At 47.7% G+C, this 22,553-nt stretch overlaps 1 protein-coding gene across 5 annotated transcripts in view; it reads left to right on the top strand.

Moving 5' to 3' along the window:
* rad50 (RAD50 homolog, double strand break repair protein) overlaps window positions 1-22,553 on the top strand; it is a 254,033-nt gene that overhangs the window by 172,421 nt on the left and 59,059 nt on the right. For all 5 annotated transcript variants that reach the window (XM_038796143.1, XM_038796144.1, XM_038796147.1 and 2 more), the window contains 4 exons: window positions 14,442-14,635; window positions 15,794-15,904; window positions 17,659-17,751; window positions 17,840-17,953. In XM_038796143.1, coding sequence (XP_038652071.1) covers window positions 14,442-14,635; window positions 15,794-15,904; window positions 17,659-17,751; window positions 17,840-17,953 — 512 coding nt within the window. The remainder of the gene's footprint in view (window positions 1-14,441; window positions 14,636-15,793; window positions 15,905-17,658; window positions 17,752-17,839; window positions 17,954-22,553) is intronic.

Here is a 22,553-nt window from a genome sequence, read left to right as displayed (position 1 = left end):
CTGACTTGGAAATATATCGCCATTTCTGCTCGGTCGCTGGATCAAAATTCTGGAATTCCTTCCCTAACAGCACTGTCCTCGGGGACTGCAGAGGTTCAAGTAGGGCAATTATGGTTGGGCAACAAATGCTGCCTAGCCAGTGACATCCACATCCGTAAATTAATTTAAAAACAAATTATGTTTGCTTTGTCGTCTATGAGAGAAATGGTGCCATAGTTGTAATGAATCACTGGACCAGTAATCTGGAGGCCCAGGCTAATGCATTGTGGCATGGGTTCAAATCACAGCATGGCAGCTGGTGTAATTTTAATTCAATTAATAAAATAATTTATAATTGAAAGCTGGTCTCCGTAATCATGACCATACCATGGTTAAAAAACAGCCAGCTCACTATGTCCTTTAGGGAAAGAAATCTGTCATCCTTTACTTGCTCCGGCCTGCATGTGACTCCAGGCCAACAGTAGTGTGATACTGTCTGAAATGGTGGATCAAGGCACTCAATTCAAGGCAATTCGGGATGTGCAATAAATGGTGGCCTTGCCAAAACATGATCTAATTTTCTGTTTGCTTAATCTGCTTTGGGAAACACAATGTGGAGATGCCGGCGTTGGACTGGGGTGAGCACAGTAAGAAGACTTACAACATGAGGTTAGAGTCCAACAGTTTGTTTCAAATCCACCTCCTGGTCCATCGTGGTCACCTCAGCACTTTGCTTTACCGCAAGCCCACAGATAACCTCACGATGCTCCATTTCTCTAGCTTCCACCCTAACACATTAAAGAAGCCACCCCCTATGGACAAGCCCTCCGTATACACGGATCTGCTCAGACGAGGAGGAGCATAACAGACATCTACCGACGCTGAAAGATGCCCTCGTACGAACGGGATATGGCGCTCGACTCATCGATCGACAGTTCCAACGTGCCTCAACAAAATCCGCACCGACCTCCTCAGAAGACAAACACGGGACACAACTGACAGAGTACCGTTCGTCGTCCAGTACTTCCCCGGAGCGGAGAAACTGCGACATCTTCTTTGCAGCCTTCAACACGTCATCGATAAAGACGAACATCTTGCCAAGGTCATCCCCACACCCCCACTACTTGCCTTCAAACAACCACACAAACTTAAACAAACCGTTGTTGGCCGCAAACTACATAGCCTTCAGAACAGCGACCACGACACCACACAGCCCTGCCATGGCAATCTCTGCAAGACATGACAGATCATCAGCTTTGGGTTACTGAGTTATGGGGACAGGGTGGAGGTGTGGGGTTGAGTGGGGTGCTCTTTCCAAGAGCCGGTGCAGACTCGATGGGCCGAATGGCCTCCTGCACTGTAAATTCTATGAAAGATGACAGAAATAGGCAAAAAACTCCTGTTTTGACTTGCATCCAAACATTTCCATTAAATAACATTTTTACCGCTCTGAAATTTGATATAAACAAGTGTTTTTGATAAAACGTCCAGATGGATCAGCTTCTGAAATCTTAATGTACGATGTAGACTGGAGTATAATGAGTTGTCAAATAATTTGACTTTGCTTGCTGATGTGCGATCTGTTGCACAGCCATTGCGATTATACATGTAAATTTGAGTATTTCCATGAGTTGAAAATAAAGGCCAAATAGAAAACTGAGAGCAGCTCATCATCTGTTGATCATCGAAGATTGAGTCTACAGTGGAAATACTGGCCGTAGATGTTATGACTGGCATTGAGGCGATACTTTCCAGTACTAAGAGATCTCTAATCATGACTTTGTGCACCATTGAAAGAAAATGCCACCACAAGGACTGAAATTACTTAATTTTTAAACTGAAACCTTGATCCTTCATCTCCCTTTGAAAATCAAATGCTTTTTATTCGATTGCTGGATGTTTTTTGCCTAAGCGAAGAATAACAATTGGAATTACTGAGCCTACAGGTTACGAGGGGACAGTGGTTGAAGTGGAATGTGTTTGTTCATAGCTCTGTGGCCTTTCTCAGTACTTCGGAGTTTTGTGCCATCAGCAAATTTTGAAAGAGTGGTCCCAGAACCAACCAAACTCCACTCTGCACCTTCCATTAGTTGGAAAAATAATCATTTTCAACTCCCTGACCTCACTGTCTGGTTCAGTTGGGGAGGGGGGGGGGGGGTAAGAAAATGTGGCAGAGGTCCAAAAATTGTTTAATAATAATCTTTAGTAATGTCGTCAGTAGTCTTACATTAACACTCATTGGTGTGAATTTCCCATGGTATTTTCCGCTGGTGCCTTGGAGGATCGGGCAACTCGCTCGATGTCGGAGTGAGACTGCTTTGCATCAGCATGCAGATGAAGGCTTAACCAGAATCTTCCCCTTAACACCTAATTCTCTGCAACGCCAGCAAGAAAAGCCATTGGTCCAACACGCATCTGGATCAACATGGCATGTAGATGTCGACACTCACCTAAACAATGCTGGGGGGTGCCTCTGGAGTTCAGCATGGAGACCGGGAGCAACCCTGGATTCTGGAACACCACTACAGTGGTGGTGGGGGGAGCCTGGAGATGCATCTTCTAGATTCAGTGCCATCGAGGAGGTCCATCATCCAGCTGCAATGTTCCTGGAGACCCAATCTTTTTATCAGCAGGTCCATTTTCCTGCCTCAGGGTATTCTCAGAGATCCATCTTCTTTAGAGGAGGTCCAACCTCTTTCTTCAATCATGGGCCAGTGATGCAGGATGCCTTTTCAATGTACCACCTGGACACGACAGTGGACTACATGTCGTAAGGCCTGTCCAATATGGAACATAGTGCAAGACACTTGATTGCATAATTAATTAGATTGGGACTGGAAGATATGGCATGGTTTCCCGGCAGCCTCCGCAGCAGGAAACATTCCACATTCTTGGCCCTCCCATGCACTTTGTTCAAGATGGGAGAGTTCCACCCCCTGTGTTTTCTATCACTCAGCCAACTTCATATCCACGTGACCATGATTGATTTTGCTCCATGGGCTTAGGTTTTACTGAAAAGATTGTTACGTAGCACTTGACCAAATGCCTTTTGGAAATACTTATAAACCGCATCATCCGTATTACTCTCATCAACCCTCTCTGTTAACCTTATCCAAAAAGTTCATCAAGTTAGTTAAACATGATTTGAAATTAATAAATCGTGCTGATTTTCCTTCATAAATTTGTCCAAGTGACGGTTAATTTAATAATAATAATAATTACTTATTGTCACAAGTAGGCTTCAATGAAGTTACTGTGAAAAGCTCCTAGTCGCCACATTCCGGCGCCTGTTCGGGGAGGCCGGTACGGGAATTGAACCCATGCTGCGGCATTGTTCTGCATTGCCAGTCAGCTATTTAGCCCACTGTGCTAAACCAGCCCCTATTATCATTGCCCTGATTATCATTTTGAAACCACTGTGGTTAAACTCTGGCCTGTAGTTCCTGGACTGAACTTGCTTGACTGATCCTTACTTCCTTTTTTTGAACAAGGGTGTAACAGTTGCAATTCTCCAACCATCTGGTACCACTCCTGTCTGTAAAGAGATTCAAAAGATTATTGCCAATACTTCTACAATTTCCACCCAAACTCCCCTGAGTGTCCTCGGATGCATCTCATCTACTCCTTAATGATTTATCAACTTTAAGTACAGTCAGCCTTTCTACTGCTCTCCTCTTCATCAACTTTTCGCTTATCTAATGTCTAAACTACTTTCTCTGTGACTTTGGCTGTATCTTCTTTGTTGGTAAAGGCAGATATAAAGTATAGTCACTTAGTGTCTCAGCCGGGCCCTCTGCTTCCATGCATAAATCCCCTTGCTGGTCTTGGTGTATGTAATGTTTCAATCCAAGACAGACTAAACAGTCTTATGCAATAATTATTTAAAAGACTTTTTTTTCTGATTTTCTTTTCCTCCTAAGTGTATAAAATTAAGGTACAATAAGGAAACATCATAGATTTTGATCACAAATTTTGTGATGGCTGGCTATCCCAGAGAATTATTGAGATGTAGTCACGGTCGTAATGCAGGAAAAAACATGGCAGCCAATTTGCGCACAGCAAAGTCTCAAAGTGTTTCCAGCACAGACATTTACCCCAATCGGTCAATGCTGGCATTTATGCTCCACACAACCCTCCTGTTTCATCTACCAAAGATGTGCGGGTTAGATAGATTGGCCATGCTAAATTTCCCCTAGGTGGGGTTACTGGGTTATGGGGTTGGGGTGGGGCTCATTCAGAGGGTTGGTGCAGATTCGATGGGCCGAATAACCTCCTTCTGCACTGTAGTGATTCTATGATTCTTCCATCATCAATATAGCCTTTGTTCTTTTCTCCCTTGTGGTGCTTATCTAATGTCCCTTAAATTCATCCATGCTATTTATCTCTATTCCTTGTGGCAGCAAGTTCTATAATCTAACCACTCTGGTCCCACATTAATGAGATAAGTAAGAAGCTAATCTGAATGATGATTGTGGAGGGATAAACATTGGCCATGACACTGGGGGGAAACTTGCTTGCTCTTCAGATAGATGAAAGGGACCTTGATTGCACATCTCATTCAAAGAACAGCACCTTTGAAAGTGTGGCCCTCCCTTAGTACCGCACTGAAGTGTCAAACTAGAATAAATGCTACCATTTCTGGATTAGGCATGAACGCTTCACCTTCTGCCTCAGAAACAAGAGTGCTGTGCGATTAGCAGGCCGAGTTTGAATTAGATTAGGAATTGGTTGTATTCTGACGTGCAAAAGATTGTTATATTGTCAGTCTCTGTGAGCGCTAGTTGCAGGTGGCAGACTACAGGCTCGGAATTTTATTCTTTGCAATCTTTATTAATGATCTGTATTAAAATATTGGTAGCCCAGTTTGCAAATTTGCAAGTGATGCAAAAGTTTGTGTGGGTGGTAGTACTCAGTTAAGAAACATAGATGACAGTTCGATCTAGATGCGATGAGGAAATGATCCTGCATCTGGCAGATGTTATTCAATAAAGATAAGTGGAGCATTTTGCATGTGGAGGTGGATAATCTTAACCATATTTGAACCAAGTAAAGCTCAGAGCTGAGGTCCATTGAGCAGGAAATGGGCTGAGGTCATTTAGTGTGTTAATCTCTAAAGATTCACAACCAGTGCTATAAAGTTGTAGTAAAAGCAGCCATAATGTTAACATGTATCATGTGGAGGACCCAAGATAAAACAAAAACTCTCATGTTGCCCTTATAAAAACTCCTCATTAGGCCTCATGTGGAATACTGTATCCAGTTTGGTCCTCCCAAATGCTGGGTAATATAGAGGTCCTGATTGAGGCCTACTGAGGGTCTCTAGACTAGTATGTGATGTGGGCAGTAAGTAAACAACCCGAGATCAATTTGAATGTAATTGCTGTTATCATAGAATCCCTCAGGGTATTTTGCAGATTGGAATATTTTTCAGAAACAAACCCACCTGAAATAACTGGCTTTCTTTTTAAGTTAGATAGTTACCAACATAGACTTGGAGCAGTGTTTTTCCAATGCTCTTTCCCGGGACCCACTTTGACCAACCGACCGAACCTCGGGACCCACGCTGGCCGACGTTCGCACCCCATGCCGGCTGACCGTCACAACATGTCATTATTGCTTACCTTTAATGTGACAGGTGAGCCTGCTTGGTCCTCGCAGTCACACTTGCTGAGTCCTCACGATCTCACTTGCTTCGTCATTCAATGCTACATTTTAGCTAAGGACCTCAACTGATGATTTAAATTCTCGGTGCATCCTTTGAAAAAAATCAACCGGTTTGTCCTCAAACTCGTCATGCTTAGTCTTCAAATGCCGTTGAAGATTTGAGGATTTTAAACATTTATTTGCCAGTACTTCCCTGAATATAACAGACATGGGTTCTGCATCCTGATTTGCATTGACACAATAAAACCATACCTCAAGAAATAATCTTTATACTGCTTTATTCCCGATTTTAGTTTCTAAATGAGTTGTTCACCAGAGGCCATTGGGCTCTGTATACAGGTCACACAGGCACTGCTTTGATATGGAATAGACTGTCCTGAGAAGCTCTCTCCAGCAGGTGTAGCTGAGAGATCCTGGCCCATTTGTGTCTCTGGCCCTCTCTTCCGTATTACAAAATAATCCATCTTTAGTTCTTCACACAGTCCTGTTGCTCACTTGCTGGCTGCTACAAAATGGAGGAATCTCTCCTTCATGATTTCACAGCCAAATCACGGACGTACAGGACACGTGGCGTCTGTGTACGTGCTGGCCATGTGACCTTCTCTCTGCCTCTGGCAGAAAGACTCCATCATTCATATTTAAATGTCGGTCGCAGCCCGCATTCTTCTTTTTTGATTTCGATACTTTATTTCCAATACCTGATTATTCCAAATTTATGACTTTTACTACTGAAAATAAATAATTTCAGTTGAACATCGCATCCATACATTAACACACAAACTTTGTTTTAAATATATATCCATTTCTTTAGAAATTTAAACAAGTATAGAAAAAGTACAATCTTGTTTTTACTTTCCAAATTATGACTTTAGACGAGGTGAAGTAATTTGTCAAACGCACAAAATAACACAATATTTCTTATTGGTTCCACTGCATTGCACTATCTAATGCTCCATTCTCACCAAAAGCACTTACTTCCTGGTTTCCAGTGAGTGGCGACACAAAGTGATGATTGTGTAATCTTCTTCCATTGTTGCCATGTGGCAGCTGTATTGACTGGCCTAGTTTCATCAGTATTCCTGGCTGACAAACCTGGCCTGGCTTCCCTCTCACTGTCCAGTAGTTCCATCCACACCAGTCACAGACTGCTGACCACTTCCTGATCTGTACTTTACATTGTAGGAGTGCAAGCGGGCATTTCGCCGGCCGTTGAGCAGCTTGACCACGGAACTAAATCGCATACTGCTGAGCGGTGGCGGCGGACGAGCCGAGCAGCGCGCAGAGGACGAGCACTAGAATGGAGCTCCAAGCTAGGGTTTCCCGACTTACTGAATATTCACAAGTTGTTGGCATGATGTCACAAAGCATGATTTACAACAGCAGTATAAAAACGAAAACCTGGCAACTTTGGATTGCTCAAGTCGCCATTACCATCCAGTGTGCCAGTCGCAGAAGGAGCAGAGGAGAGGATGCGGGGAACCCAGATGGGTTCAGCTCTGAGCCAGGGAGGGGTTCAGTCTTGGCATTGGATAGGGCACTCGGAGATCTTAGAGGCCCCTGATATCTGAGAGTCTCTGGATGCAAAGGGGTCTGGCAGCTGGTGTACAGGCAGTGCTCCCCATGCTGGGCGTGTGGCGATATAACCGCTGAGGAATTGCCCTTCCAAAGTGGCAACTGGAAAGTGGATGGGAGGAGGTGAATCCATAGGGTCAGCACTGGGGCAACTGTCGTCCTTGGGTGAGGTTTCATGAGAGGCCAGGCTGCTTGGGCAGAGTGGAGAACTCTGAGAAGGGTTCCATCCTCATGAGGCCTGAAAAGACATACAAGGGTGAGAAGTTGACTGCAGTGAGAATGAACCCCCATACTCAGACAGCACTGTGAAGCCAGAGGGTATGAGCTGTATGGAAGTCCAAGGCCGTTGGTCCTGAAGGCCATGCTGTCAGGGATTAATCGCTGGATGGCTGATTGTTCCAGTTGAAGCGTTTATTTAAACTGCAGCCCATGTGAGCTGGGTAAAAGTGGGTTCCCTCCAAGGATGAAATTGGCGTGCTAATTGCATTCTTCACACATCTCAGATGTGCCTTGCCTGCCACAAGAACAAACCAGTTCCCTGATCAGCTCCCTGACTCTTCCTTGATGAGTTAAATCAGAATTGTAATGCATGAGTATGCCTTTGATTGGTATCCAATTCTTAACCCTTTGGAAGCTTGCGGTTGAAACTTAAATTCAATTAATTAATACTAGCCCCTTGTGCTCTCCTCCATCCCCTTCCCTTCACCAGCGGTGGCTGTGCCTTCAGCTGGCAAAGCCCAAGTTCTGCTATTTCCACTTTAAACTTCTGCACCTCTGTATATCCCCCTCATTCTTTAACTTGCTCCTTGAAGCTTTAACTGACCCAGGTCTTTGATCACCTATCTTAATAACTCTTTATGTTGCTCAGTGTCAAATTTTGTTTGAAAATGCTCTTGTGATATGCATAGAACGTAGATCAGATAACATAGAACATACAGTGCAGAAGGTGCCATTCCACCCATCGAGTGCACTGACCCACTTAAGCCCTCCCTTCCACCCTATCCCCCCTAACCCAATAACTCCTCACCTTTTTGGACACTAAGGGCAATTTAGTGCGGCCAATCCACCTAACCTGCACAACTTTGGACTGTGGGAGGAAACGGGAGCACCCGGAGAAAACCCACAGACGCGGTGAGAACGTGCAGACTCCGCACAGACAGTGACCCATCAGGGAATCAAAACTGATTTGGAGCTGTGAAGCCACAGTACTAACCACTATGCTACCATGCTGCCCATGCAGTGCTGTCCATACTTTGGAATGTTTCATTAAGCTAATGATGCAATGTAAATACACATTGCTGTATTCACATAAGAACTGCTTAACTGGACTTCTGATTGCGGCTATGCCTGGGTAGGTCGCACGGTCGGCAGCTCCCGCCGATAACGGACTTTTGGTCCCTTCTAAGAAGCCTCAGCGGCATTTGCCCGACGATTCCCGGTGTGGGAAGGTAGCAGTGAGGGTCTCCCAGCACTGTATGGCGTGGATCAGGGTGGAGCGGTCAAAAAAGTGGCTTTAGAGCAGAGAGGAGAACGGGCGGGAAAAAACAAGATGGCGGCAGGCGGGGACCGGGCAGCTTTGGCCCAGTGGTCTCTGGAGCAGCAGGAGTTTTTAAAAAGCTGCTTTGCTGACTGAAGGCGGAGATGCTGGCGCCTATGAAGGCGTCGATTGAAAGGTTGGTGGAGACCCAGAAGATGCAGGGGACGGCGATTAAGGAGGTGCAGCAGAAGGTCTCTGACAACGAGGACGAGATTCTAGGCCTGGCGGTTAAAGTAGAAGCGCACGAGGCGCTTCACAAAAAGTGGCAGGAGAAGCTGGAGGACCTGGAGAACAGGTCGAGGAGGCAGAACCTGCGGATTCTGGGTCTCCCTGAAGGCGTGGTGGGGTCGGATGCAGGGGCGTATGTGACAACGGTGCTGAGCACACTGATCGGTGCGGGGGCCTTCCTGAGGCCCCTGAAGCTGGCTGGAGCGCACAGAGTCCTGGCAAGGAGGCCGAGGGCGAACGAACCGCCGAGGGCGATGGTGGTGAGGTTTCACCGTTTCACCGACAGGGAGTATGTCCTGCGATGGGCGAAGAAGGAGCGGAGCAGCAGGTGGGAGAATACCGAGATCCGTATCTATCAGGACTGGAGTGCAGAGCTGACCAAGAAGGGGGGGCGGCATTGTGTTTGATGTCCACGTTGGTCTATATGAGGTGTAGGGGGGGGACTTTCACTACCAAGAAGCAGGCGATCCTCCACGGGATGGGGGTGAAGTTCGGGCTGTTACAGCTGGCGAGACTGTGGGTCACATACCAGGACCGACACCACTATTTTGATACGCCAGATGAGGCGTGGACTTTTATCAAAAACGAAAAGCGGACTTGAATTAATGGTTTGCAGTATGTTATGTGGGATGTCGGTGAGGGAGTGGGAGCGATGCTTGTTCGAGTGGGGTTTATTTCTTTTTTCCCCCCGCGTTTTCTTGGGAATGGGTGGGCCCGTAGCCCGGGGCCCTCGGGGACTGGGGTGTGGTTGCAGTTAAAGGGAACAGGGGGCGGGGTTGGCCCAGGCGGGGAGCGTGGCTTTTTCCTGCGAAATGGTGGGGGCGGTACCTGAAGCGGAGGGGGGGCGGCACTGTGTTTGATGTCCACGTTGGTCTACATGAGGTGTAGGGGGGGGGGGATTTTCACTACCCCACTTTGGTGGGGGGAGAGCTGGTGATTTGGATGGGAAATCCAAATGGGGATCAGAGGCGGGAGCGGCCGGGGGTCAGCATGAGTCAGCTGACTTACGGGAGCGCAGCGGGGGAGGGGGGGGGGACTGGGTTGCTGCTGTGCTGATTGAGGGGGAGTTGACGGTAAGAGGGAGAATCGGGGAGGGAGCCTGGGGCTGGAGAGTGCGGGAGTCGTGGGCATGTGGCTGGCCTAAAAAAGGAGATGGCTAGTTGGCAGGGGGGGAGCGCGGAGCAGGTAGCCCCCCGATCCGGCTGATCACGTGGAATGTGAGAGGCTTGGAATGGGCCGGTCAAGTGGGCCCGGGTGTTTTCGCACTTAAAGGGAATGAAGGCAGACGTAGCCATGCTACAGGAAACACACCTGAAGATCACGGATCAAACTAGGCTGAGGAAGGGATGGTGGGACAGATTTTTCACTCAGGGCTGGATATGAAAAACAGGGGGGTCGCAATCCTGGTGAGTAAGCGGGTGGCATTTGAGGCGGTGGGTATTGTGGCGGACAAAGGGGGTCGATATGTTATGGTGAGTGGTAAGCTGCAGGGGGCCCGGGAGGTGCTGGTGAATGTGTGTCCCCCAAACTGGGACGTGCAGGGTTCATGAAGCGGATGTTAAGTCGGATCCTGGATCTGGAGGCAGGTGGTTTGATAATGGGGGGGGGGGGGGGGGGGGGGGGGGGGGGGGTGTTGGGAGAGGGGGGGGGGGGGGGTGGGGGGGGGGGGGGGGACTTCAATACGGTTCTGGACCCAACACTGGATCGGTTTAGATCGAGGTTGGGTAAGGGACCGGCAGCGGCTAAGGTTCTGAGGGGGTTTATGGACCAGATGGGGGGAGTGGATCCGTGGAGATTTGCTAAGCCAAGGGCGAGGGAGTTTTCCTTCTTCTCCCATATACACAAGGCTTACTCGCGGATAGATTTTTTTCGTGGTAAACAGGGCGCTAATCCCGAAAGTGGAGGGGGTGGAGTACTCGGCCATTGCGATCTCGGACCATGCCCCACACTGGGTGGACCTGAAGATGGGGGAGGAGAGAGGTCAGCGCCCGTTGTGGCGAATGGACGTGGGACTACTGGTGGGTGAGGAGGTCTGTGGGCGGGTCCGGGGGTGTATCCAAAGATACGTGGAGGCCAATGATAATAGGGAGGTGTCGATGAGTGTGGTCTGGGAGGCGCTAAAGGCGGTGGTCAGGGGGGAGTTAATTTCAATCAGGGCCCACAGAGAGAAGAGGGAGAGATTGTTGAGGGAGATACTGAGGGTGGATAGGAGATATGCGGAAACCCATGAGGTGGGTCTGTTGAAGGAGCGCCGGAGCCTCCAGATGGAGTTTGACTTGCTAACCATGGGGAAGGCTGAGGCCCAGTTGAGGAAGCTACAAGGAGCAGCATACGAGTATGGTGAGAAGGCAAGCCGGATGTTGGCACATCAGCTGCGGAAGAGGGAGGCGGCCATGGAGATCGGGGGAATTAGAGATAGGAGGAGGAACACGGTGCGGAGTCCAGCTAAAATAAACAAGGTCTTTAAGGACTTTTATGGTGAGTTATACAAATCAGAACCCCCAGGGGGTGGGGGGGGGGGGAGGGGAGGGGGATGCGACAGTTCCTGGACCAACTTAGGTTCCCAAAGGTGGAGGAAGGGCGGTTAGAGCGATTGGGGGCTCCAATCGGAATGGAGGAGTTGGCTAAGGGGTTGGGGGGTATGTAGGCGGGCAAGGCCCCGGGGCCGGATGGATTCCCCATTGAGTTCGACCGGAAGTTCTCTAAGCTGTTGGGCCAGCTGTTGCTGAGAACCTTTAACAAGGCTAAGGAAAAGGGATCCCTTCCCCCGACGATGTCGCAGGCTTTGATCTCGCTTGTCCTCAAGTGTGATAAGGACCCGTTGCAATGTGGCTCCTATAGGCCAATTTTGCTTCTTAATGTAGATGCTAAACTGTTGGCCAAGATCCTAGCCACTAGGATTGAGGATTGTGTCCCGGGAGTGATCCATGAGGATCAGATGGGATTTGTGAAGGGCAGGCAGCTGAATACGAATGTGCGAAGGCTCCTGAATATGATCATGATACCCTCGGGGGGGGGGGGGGGGGACATAGAAGTGGTAGCGGCAATGGACGCGCGGAGAAAGCCATTGATCGGGTGGAGTGGGAGTACTTGTGGGAGGTGTTAGGCAGGTTTGGGTTTGGGGAGGAATTCATAGGATGGGTCAAATTGTTGTACCAGGCCCCGGTAGCGAGTGTTTCGACGAACCGGCTGCAGTCAGAGTATTTCAGGTTATATCGTGGAACGAGGCAGGGGTGCCCGTTGTCCCCCCTGCTGTTTGTCCTAGCGATTGAGCCGTTGGCCATAACGTTGAGAGAATCCAGAAACTGGAGGAGATTGGACCGGGGGGGAGGGGGAGGAACACCGCGTTTCACTGTATGCGGATGACCTGCTTTTGTATATTGCAGATCCGGTGGAGGGGATGGGGGAGGTTATGCAGATTCTTAGGGATTTTGGAAACTTCTCGGGATACAAGTTAAATGTGGGAAAAAGCGAGCTTTTTGTGGTGCATGCGAGGGGCCAGGAAAAGAGATTGGGGGAGCTACCGCTTAAGATGGTGGAGAGGAGCTTTCGGTAGTTGGGTATTCAGGTAGCCAAGAGTTGGGGGGTTTTACACAAGCTCAATTTAGCGCACCTGGTGGATCAGATGGAGGAGGACTTTAGGAGGTGGGATGTGTTGCCACTCTCCCTGGCGGGTAGGGCGCAGTCCGTAAAAGGTTCTCCCTAGGTTCTTGTTCGCCTTCCAGTGCCTGCCTATTCTCATCCCCAAGTCCTTCATTAAGCGGGTAAATAGGAGTATTATGGGATTTGTGTGGGCAAAGAAGACCCCGCGGGTTAAGAGATTGTTCTTGAGCGCAGTCGTGAGGGGGGTGGGTTGACACTGCCGAACCTGTGCAGCTATTACTGGGCAGCGAATGTGTCTATGATTCGGAAGTGGGTAATGGAGGGAGAGGGGGTGGCGTGGAAATGGCGAGAAGCGTTGTCCTGTATAGGCACTAGCTTGGGGGCACTGGTGATGGCACCGTTGCCGCTTCTGCCGACACGGTACACCATGAGCCCGGTGGCGGCGGCGACATTGAGGGTCTGGTTGCAGTGGAGACGGCATGGGGGGAGGTGGGGGCCTCAGTTTGGACCCCGATACGGAACAATCATAGGTTTGTTCCAGGTAGGATAGATGGTAGGTTCCTAAGTTGGCATAGGGCGGGAATCAAAAGAATGGGGGACTTGTTCATTGATGGTACCTTTGCCAGTCAGAGGGCGCTGGAAGAGAAATTTGGGCTACCCCCGGGGAATACCTTTAGGTACATGCAGGTTCGGGCGTTCGTGAAAAAGCAGGTGCGGGAATTCCCACGGCTGCCTGCTCGGAGGATACAGGATAGGGTGGTCTCGGGCGTGTGGGTTGGGGATGGCAAGATATTGGAAATATACCAGGAGCTGCAGGCGGCGGAGGAGATCTCGCTGGAAGAGCTGAAGGGCAAGTGGGAGGAGGAGCTGGGCGAGGAACTGGATGAGGGTCTGTGGGCTGATGCCCTGGGCAGGGTCAATTCCTCCTCATCTTGCGCCAGGCTTAGCCTGATTCAGTTTAAAGTGGTGCATCGGGTGCATATGACAGGGGCGAGAATGAGTAAGCTTTTTGGTGTAGAGAACAGGTGTGTGAGGTGTTCAGGGAGCCCAGCTAATCATGCTCATATGTTCAGGGCATGCCCGGCACTGACGGAATTTTGGAAGGGCTTTGCAAAGGCTTTGTCCAAGATCTTGGGCAGTCGGGTAAAACCGAGTTGGGGGATAGCGATATTTGGGGTATCGGAAGATCCAGGAGTGCAGGAGTCGAAAGAGGCCGGAGTTCTGGTCTTTGCCTCCTTGGTAGCCTGGAGAAGGCTCTTGTTAATGTGGAGGGACGCGAATCCCCCAAGCGTGGAGGCTTGGGTCAGTGACATGGCGGGGTTTCTCAGGTTGGAGAAGATAAAGTTTGCCTTGCGAGGGTCTCTGCAGGAGTTCTCCAGGCGATGGCAACCGTTCCTTGACTTTCTCGTGGAACGATAGGTGGAGGTCAGCAGCAGCATCAACCCGGGGGAGGGGGTTGAATGGGTGGGCTGTTTTCACGTTATTTTTTAGGGGCAGATGCCCTATTTTGTTTTGTTTGTTAAATTCTTAGCTGGATAGAGGGTTAAGTGGTTTTTGTTGATATATTGCTTTGTTTTCTTTTTATTATTCTCTTTTTTGTAGTGTTTGGTAAAAATTATTGAAATATTTGGAATAAAAATATTTTTTTTAAAAAGTACTGCTTAACTAACAATCCCCTGAGGTAGGTGTCTGCTCTGATGACGGGCTGAAAGGTGAGACCATGAAATGGGAAATGCAAACTATTTTCAAAGTGAAACTGTTATTTTGTATATTTGTAAAGAACTGTGAAATCTGCAGCTCTTTGCAGAGTCTCTCATTTTGACTTGCATGTGTTGTGATAACACTGTTTCCATTGTAGTGTCTAATAAAATTGAACTGAAGCGGAAAATGATTCAAGAGCAGCAAGAGCAGATCCAGCTGCTGAAGAGCATGGTCAATGAGGTCCGAGCTAAAAAACTGCAGATCGCCAGCAATATGCAGCGACGTCAACAGTTGGAGGAACAGAGCGCAGAATTCTCCACAGAGATTCAATCCCTGCAGAGAGAAATAAGAGTATGTTGCTTTTGGTACCATTCATTTCCTTCAATAGCAAACAACTGTAGCCTTTAGGGCCACGTCTTTCATTTAGTTATTCTGCTTTCTCCGCTTGCATATTAATTTACAGTGCGGTCACTTGTCTCATGTTCAGACACGAGCATACATTGTCATAACCGTCATAATTCTTATATTTCAGATGGAATATTTATTTCTTTTGTGGGTTCTATCCATGGAAGTTTAGAGCTACAATGCTATCAGAATTGCTACTTGTGCAATAGTGATACAACTGGAGAGGTCCATTGTCCCACCTACAAGTGAATGAGAATTTAAACTCAAAATTAATTTTCTCTGGCTGTATGAGGTGGCATTTGGAGAGTCCATTGTGTTGCTTTATTCTAGCCCATCTTCCTCATGTTCCCAAAGACCTGTTGTCCATAACCCTATCACCTAGATTATACGCTGAAGTATCTGGAGTGGGACCGACTACTGGACTGATTGAGATTGCTGGCAATGAGCCAAGATTAATGTTTTGTAGACAAGATTGAAAGCAGAAGAAATTGACTGAGTTGTTTTTGCACAGATTGAGTAATGCTGAGACAGGCCAGGAACGTAATTGGTTTAATACCTTATTTTCCTCACGCAGTTGACTTCACTCTATTGGATAGGAGAGATAAGGTCAACTTAGGTTTCATCGTCTTGATGACCGAGTGACCCCCATGTTCCCCCACCAGTGAAAAATGCACCTGGACAAATATTGCACGAGGACCAAGTTGAGCTTGGCTTTTGATGTCCCTCTTGTCTTCTCCACCAACTCTCTCTCTCTTTCCTCCCTCCCCCCTCACACACACACACACACACACACACAAAACCACCACCACAATACCCCAAGTGATCTATCATTACTCATTGGAAAGGCTTATGTGGAGCCTGATCAGTGGAGCAGGGTTCACAAGGGCTGCTGGGGCCTGTGGAGCTGAATCTTATCCCATGTAAAATTGGAACTAGATGATGATCATAACCTTGACTGAGAGACCAATCGGTCAATGTTGTTACAGCAATGAGCCTCATTAACTGTATGAGTCCAAAGTGAAACTGATATAACTACATACAGTGTACAATTTTACAGTAGCATATTTAATGGATGTCTATTAAAATGAGTTTGCTCTCTTGCAGGAATCTAAGGAACAGTTATCTCCACTAGCTGCTGCTCTAGATAAACTACAACAAGAAAAACAGGATCTGATAGACAGGAAAAATACAAGCTTCAAGGAGATACAAGAGAAGGTCAGGCATGACACACTTTACTTGAAACCCAACCAAAATGTTTTGAATTGCAGTCCAGGATTGCTGATCTCAAATGTGCATGCCTCAGTCTGGTGGTTTATTATGAAGAATGTATGGTACAGAAACAGGCCTTTTGGCCCAACTGGTCGGTGCTTCTCCTGAGCCTCCATCCACTTTTCAAAACCCAAATCATGATAATCCTCTATATTTCTTTCTCCCTATATGTTGATCATGTTTCCGCCAAAATAGAGTAGCACGGTGGTGCAGTGATTAGCACTGCTGCTTCACGGCGCCGAGGTCCCAGGTTCGATCCCGGCTCTGGGTCACTGTCCGTGTGGAGTTTGCACGTTCTCCCTGTGTTTGCGTAGGGTTCGCCGCCACAACCCAAAGATGTGGCAGCACGGTAGCATTGTGGATAGCACGATCGCTTCACAGCTCCAGGGTCCCAGGTTCGATTCCGGCTTGGGTCACTATCTGTGCAGAGTCTGCACATCCTCCCCGCGTGTGCGTGGGTTTCCTCCGGGTGCTCCGGTTTCCTCCCACAGTCCAAAGATGTGCAGGTTAGGTGGATTGGCCATGATAAATTGCCCTTAGTGTCCAAAATTGCCCTTAGTGTTGGGTGGGGTACTGGGTTATGGGGATAGGGTGGAGGTGTTGACCTTGGGTAGGATGCTCTTTCCAAGAGCCGGTGTAGACTCGATGGGCCGAATGGCCTCCTTCTGCACTGTAAATCCTATGTAATGTGCAGGGTAGGTGGATTGGCCATGCTAAATTGCCCCTTAATTGTAAAAAATGAATTGGGTACTCTAAATCTATTTTCAAAAGTTTCCGCCTAAATGCATCCATTCTATTCACCCCCTTGCCATCCTGCACCTTGTGGTAATGAGGGCCTCGCCAGCTTTTTAATTTCACCTTGGTGCCAAGGGCCAATCTTAATTGTGTTTTCCATCATATGATTGCAGATCTCTTTTTAAAATATGCACAATATTCCATTGGGCACTAGTTCATAAGCGAGAATGCATTTCGAGATGGACAATAAATGCTGGCCTAGCCAGCGGCAACCATATCCCATGAATGAATTTTTTAGAAAGAACAATCGTTTAATAAACTGATTCTAATTCGAAGATTGTGGCTTTAATTTTCTGGCAAACCAGGATGAATTTCTTCAATGGTCCCAGTTTTAAGCTGCACAGTGGCAGTGAGGTTGAAAAGAATAGACAAGAAATTCTGCAGGGATTCACTGTAGGGATTCTACGGGAGAGAAAGGCAAACTATGAAACAGAGATTGTGACACCAAACTTGTATTTAAAAGCTGGAAGTTGGCACAGGAAAGGAATGATGGAGGGAAATGAGGACTATGTCCGTTTTGAAATCCTGAGGAATGGATCAGATGAGTATTGACATAGCGAAGATGAGAAGCTGCGGTAAAACGGAATGATTTTTTAAAAAAATACTGAACACTCAGCCACTCTCTCCCTTTTTTATGCTTTTATTAATATTACAAAGAGCGAGAAGTTAGATCAGAAGTGGAGAAAGAAATGGTCTATCAGATGACCAGGTTTTTCTTTTATTGTAACCTGCCCAGCAGAGTGGGAGAATTCTTATCCTCAGCTAATGGAATATTACTTGTCTTGCATAAACTTGTACTTTGTAAAGTATTAAGAGTGCAGAGACAAAGAAGGATTGTACATGAAAGAAAAATCAAGACTTTATAAAGTAAAGGTGTATTCTTCTATTGTAATTTTTTTTCCTAGATAAATGAAATCAGAGAAAAAGCCAAGAATATTGATGCATATGCAAGAGACATTGAAAAATACATCAAGGACAGAAGAGATGAACATAAAGAGGTAAAATGGGCTGTTAAAGGGTGAGCAGCAGGTACTTGGAATGTTCTTGATTTGTTTTAACGTCTGCATATTTCTTTTAATTTGTAAGCAAAAAGAGTCAGAACTTCAGGATACCGTGACTCAAATAAACGAAGCTGAAAAGCAGCGAGAGAAGATACACAAAGATATGGAGGCTACAAGAAAGGACATCGATACACAGAAAGTAAGGGAAGAATTTCACTTTCACCAACTGATGAATATTCAAACTGCACTATCAACAATATTGACTGATTCAATTTGATCTTGTATCCAAAAGCAACAAAATACTTGAAATCAACAATTAACACCAACTATTCACAATATACATCAAAGATATGAATGAGGGTGCAAAAAGTAATATTTCCAAGTTTGCTGACGACATGAACCTTAGTGCAAATGGGAGTGGTAAGGAGGATGTTGAGAAGCTTCAAGGTGACTTAGCCAAGTTGAATGCATGGGCAAAGACATGGTAGATGCAGTACAAAGGATAAGTGTGAAGTTATCCACTTCATATAGTGAAGCAGAATGGCAGAGCATTATTTAAATGGTGACAGATGGGGAAATGTTCACTTCCAAAGGGACCTGGGTGTCCTGAAAGCAAGCATGCAGGTGCAGCAAGCAGTTAATCATAATGATCATCTTTATTGTCACAAGTAGGCTTACATTAACACTGCAATGAAGTTACTGTGAAAAGCCCCTAGTCGCCACATTCCGGCGCTGTTCGGGTACACCGAGGGAGAATTCCGAATGTTCAATTCACCTAACAAGCACATGTTTTTGGGACATGTGGGAGGAAACTTCAGTACCCAAACGAAGCCCATGCAGACACAGGGAGAACATGCAGACTCTACACAGACAGTGACCCAAGCTGGGAATCGAACTTGGGACCCTAGCTATCGTGTTAGGAAGGCAAATAATATGTTGGCCTTCATTGAAAGGGGACTAGTGTACAGGAGTCTTACTGCAGCTGTACAGGGACTTGGTGAGATCACACCTGGAGTATTGTGTGCAGTTTTGGTCTCCTTAGCTAAGAAAGGCTATGGGCGCGATTCTCCCGAGTCACGAAGACTCGGGAAGCTGGCGTCAAAAACGGGCGGGTTTGACGCCAGCCTCCGCCCGCCCGCCCCCCCCCCCCCCCCCGACCGGGAACCGATTCAGCTCCCCGGTCGGGGCTAGTACCGCGCGGCCGTGAACTCCGGCATCGCGGGCTTAACGAATTTCGTTAAGCCCGCTAGCCAGAGTTAGCGACGGCTGACGCGTCAGATGACGTCAGCCGCGCATGCGCGGATTGGACGACTCCAACCCGTGTATGCGCGGATGACGTCATCACGCATATGCGTGAAACCCGCACATGCGCGGGCCGATATGCCCCTCAGCCGCCCCGCGAATGGATACAGCGGGGCGGCGGAGGGAGAAAGAGTGCGCGGGGTAAGTACCCGCTGCCCGCGATCGGTGCCCACCGATCGCGGGCCCATGGCACCCTTGGCACGGCCGTGGTACTGCCATGCCAATCGGTGCCATGGTTCCCCAGATTGGGACTTTACGGCCGTTTTTACGAACGGTCAGACCCGGTGTGTTTTACGTTCATAAAAATGGCCGTAAAGGCCTTGGAATTCAGCCCATCGGCCAGGGGTGAATAGCTGCTCGCCGTAAAAAAACGGCGGGCAGCGATTCGTGTCGGGAGGCGGGCGTGGGGGGGGGTGGAGAATAGCGGGAGGGCGTCGGACCAGCGTGTCCGTAAAAATTTACGCCGCCCGCAATTCTCCGCCCCGTCGTGAGTGCGGAGAATCGCGCCCTATATTTGCCATAGAGGAAATGCAGCTAATTTCTGTGCTGATAACAAAATGACGGGATTTCCAGCAGTAATATTTAAAACAATTCGATGATCCTATATCTTTGTTTTAATGAAAGAATTAGCTTGGATTCATATTGTGTCTTCTATGTTCAACATTGATGTGGAGATGCCAGCTTTGGACTGGGCTGAGCACAGTAAGAAGAGCACTGCTCCTTCACCTGAGGAAGGAGCAGTGCTCCGAAAGCTAGTGTTTGAAACAAACATCTTGGACTTTAACCTGGTGGTGTAAGACTTCTTACTATGTTCAACATTGCCAGATAGCCGACAAAAGTGGTTACGATGCTGTTTTCAAACGAGCAGTAGAGCTATATTGTGTAGTTTGCCATGTTAGCATGGGGTGTTTGATCCTTTCTCAACTCCATCAGTTCTCAGCTCAGTCTGTAAGGTTCATATAATATTTTCTTTTTGGATGAGAGGTAAATGAAACTATTAATGTTCTTTTTCAAGACTTGTGCTGATTTACCTGTTCCCAATAATGTCGGTGAATGCAAAACATTTGCATGATTTATATTTCATTGATTGTGATGCACTTTGGGGAGTCCTGAAGTCCTTTAACCATGCCCTATAAACACAAATCCTCATATAAGACAAAATCCAGATATTCATTTTTATTTTAAATTACACATTCCTGTTTCTGAAAAAATCTGATGAATACTGATTGATGACACATGCTCTAAACAAAACCTGAAGTACAAATTAAATCCAATTTAATAGTGGCAAAATTATGAAGAGAAACCTATTTATTCAGAGAGTGGTTAGAATGTAGAATTCACTACCACAAGGAGTAGGTGAGGTGAATGACATAGATGCATTTAAGGAGAAGCTAGATGAGTACATGAGGGAGTAAGAAATAGAAAGATATGTTGATGGGGTTGGATGAAAAAAGTTGGGAGGAGACTGGTGGAACGTAAACATTAGCGACGATCATCTGGGCCAAATGGCTTGTTTATTTCCTGCTAATACTGCTGTATAAATGCAGTGAGTGGGAATTTTTTTTTAAAAATAATTTTTATTGAAAAATTTTGTATTTATATAACAACGAACCGCAATAAAATACTAACAATAACAATAATGATAACAGTCATAAACATTCACCCATCCTTAATGAACAAAACATATTAACAACAACTTAAATTAACACAATATTAAGTTAAATAACCATAGAAAAACAAAAATAGAAACAATAAAGAACAGGTTGCTGCTGCTCTTGACCAAGATACCTATCTTTGAGCCAGAAAGTCCAGAAAAGGCTGCCACTGTTTATAGAACCCTTGTACTGATCCTCTCAGGGCAAATTTGACCCTCACCAGTTTTATAAATCCCACCATGCCACTGATTCAGGTCTCCACACTTGGGGGCCTCGCATCTTTCCACTGCATCAAGATCCTCCGCCTGGCTACTAGGGACGCAAAGGCCAGAACACTGGCCTCTTTCGCCTCCTGCACTCCCGGCTCCGCCGCAACTCCAAAAATTGCGAGTCCCCAACCTGGTTTGACCCTGGATCCAACCACCCTCGACACCGTCCCCGCCACCCCCTTCCAGAATTCTTCCAGTGCCGGGCATGCCCAGAACATATGGGCATGATTCGCTGGACTCCGCGAACACCTGGTGCCCCTGTCCTCACCCCCAAAGAACCTACTCATCCGAGTCACAGACATATGGGCCCGATGCAGCACCTTAAATTGGATGAGACTAAGCTGACGACTCCTCCACCTCCTGCATTACCTTATAAATGTCAGACACCTTCCCCTCTCCGACCCACACCCCCGAAAGCACTCTGTCCATCGCCCCCCACGAGGGCAGCAAAGGAAATTCCTCCACCTGTCGCCTAGCAAACGCCTTTACCTGCAAGTATCTGAACATGTTCCCTTGGGGGAGCCCAAATATATCTTCCAGTTCCCCCAGGCCCGCAAACCTCCCGCCAATAAACAGGTCCCTCAATTTACTGATGCCCACCCTATGCCACCCCCTTAATCCCCCATCAGCGTTCCCCGGGATGAACCGATGATTTCCACCTAATGGAGCTTCCATCGAGCCCCCTGTTTCCCCCCTATGCCGTCTCCACTGTCCCCAGATTCTTAGGGTCGCCGCCACCACCGGGCTCGTGGTATACCTCTTAGGAGAGAGCGGCAACGGCGCCGTTACCAAGGCACCCAGGCTCGTACCTCTACAAGACGCCATCTCCATTCTTTTCCACGCCGCCCCTCCCCCCCTTCATCACCCATTTACGCACCATTGACACATTGGCCGCACAATAGTACGAAAAAGGTTGGGCAGCGCCAGCCTGCCTCTATCCCTCCCTCGCTCCAGGAAAACCCTCTTCACTCTCGGAGTCCCATGTGCCCACACAAAGCTCAAAATACTGCTAGTCACCCTCCTAAAGAAGGCCCTGGGGATGAAGATGGGCAGGCACTGAAAGAGGAACAAGAACCTCGGAAGCACCGTCATTTTGATGGACTGCATCCTCCCAGCCAACGACAATGGCAGCATGTCCCACCTCTTGAACTCCTCCTCCATCTGATCCACAAGCCTGGTGAAATTATGCTTGTGAAGAGTCCCCCAGTCCCTGGCCACCTGCACCTCCAGGTACCTAAAACTCTCCCCTGCCCTCCTAAGCGGGAGCCTACCAATTCCCTCCTCCTGGTCCCCAGGGTGCACCACAAACACCTCACTCTTGCCTAGATTTAGTTTATAGCCTGAAAAGGTCCCAAACTCAGCTAGCAGCTCCATCACCCCCGGCATCCCTCCCACCGGGTCCGCCACATACAGTAGCATGTCATCGGCATACAATGACACCCTATGTTCCTCCCCACCCCGCACCAAACCCCTCCACCTCCCTGAATCCCTCATCGCCAACAGTTCGTTTGCCAATGCAAACAACAAGGGGGACAGGGGGCAACCCTGCCTGGTCCCTCGGTAAAGCCGGAAG

Source organism: Scyliorhinus canicula, chromosome 4, assembly GCF_902713615.1.
Source record: "Scyliorhinus canicula chromosome 4, sScyCan1.1, whole genome shotgun sequence".
In the NCBI taxonomy this organism is placed as follows: Eukaryota; Metazoa; Chordata; class Chondrichthyes; order Carcharhiniformes; family Scyliorhinidae; genus Scyliorhinus; species Scyliorhinus canicula.
The sequence above is the reverse complement of the archived record's forward strand: the minus strand, read 5'-3'. Positions and strand labels throughout refer to the sequence as shown.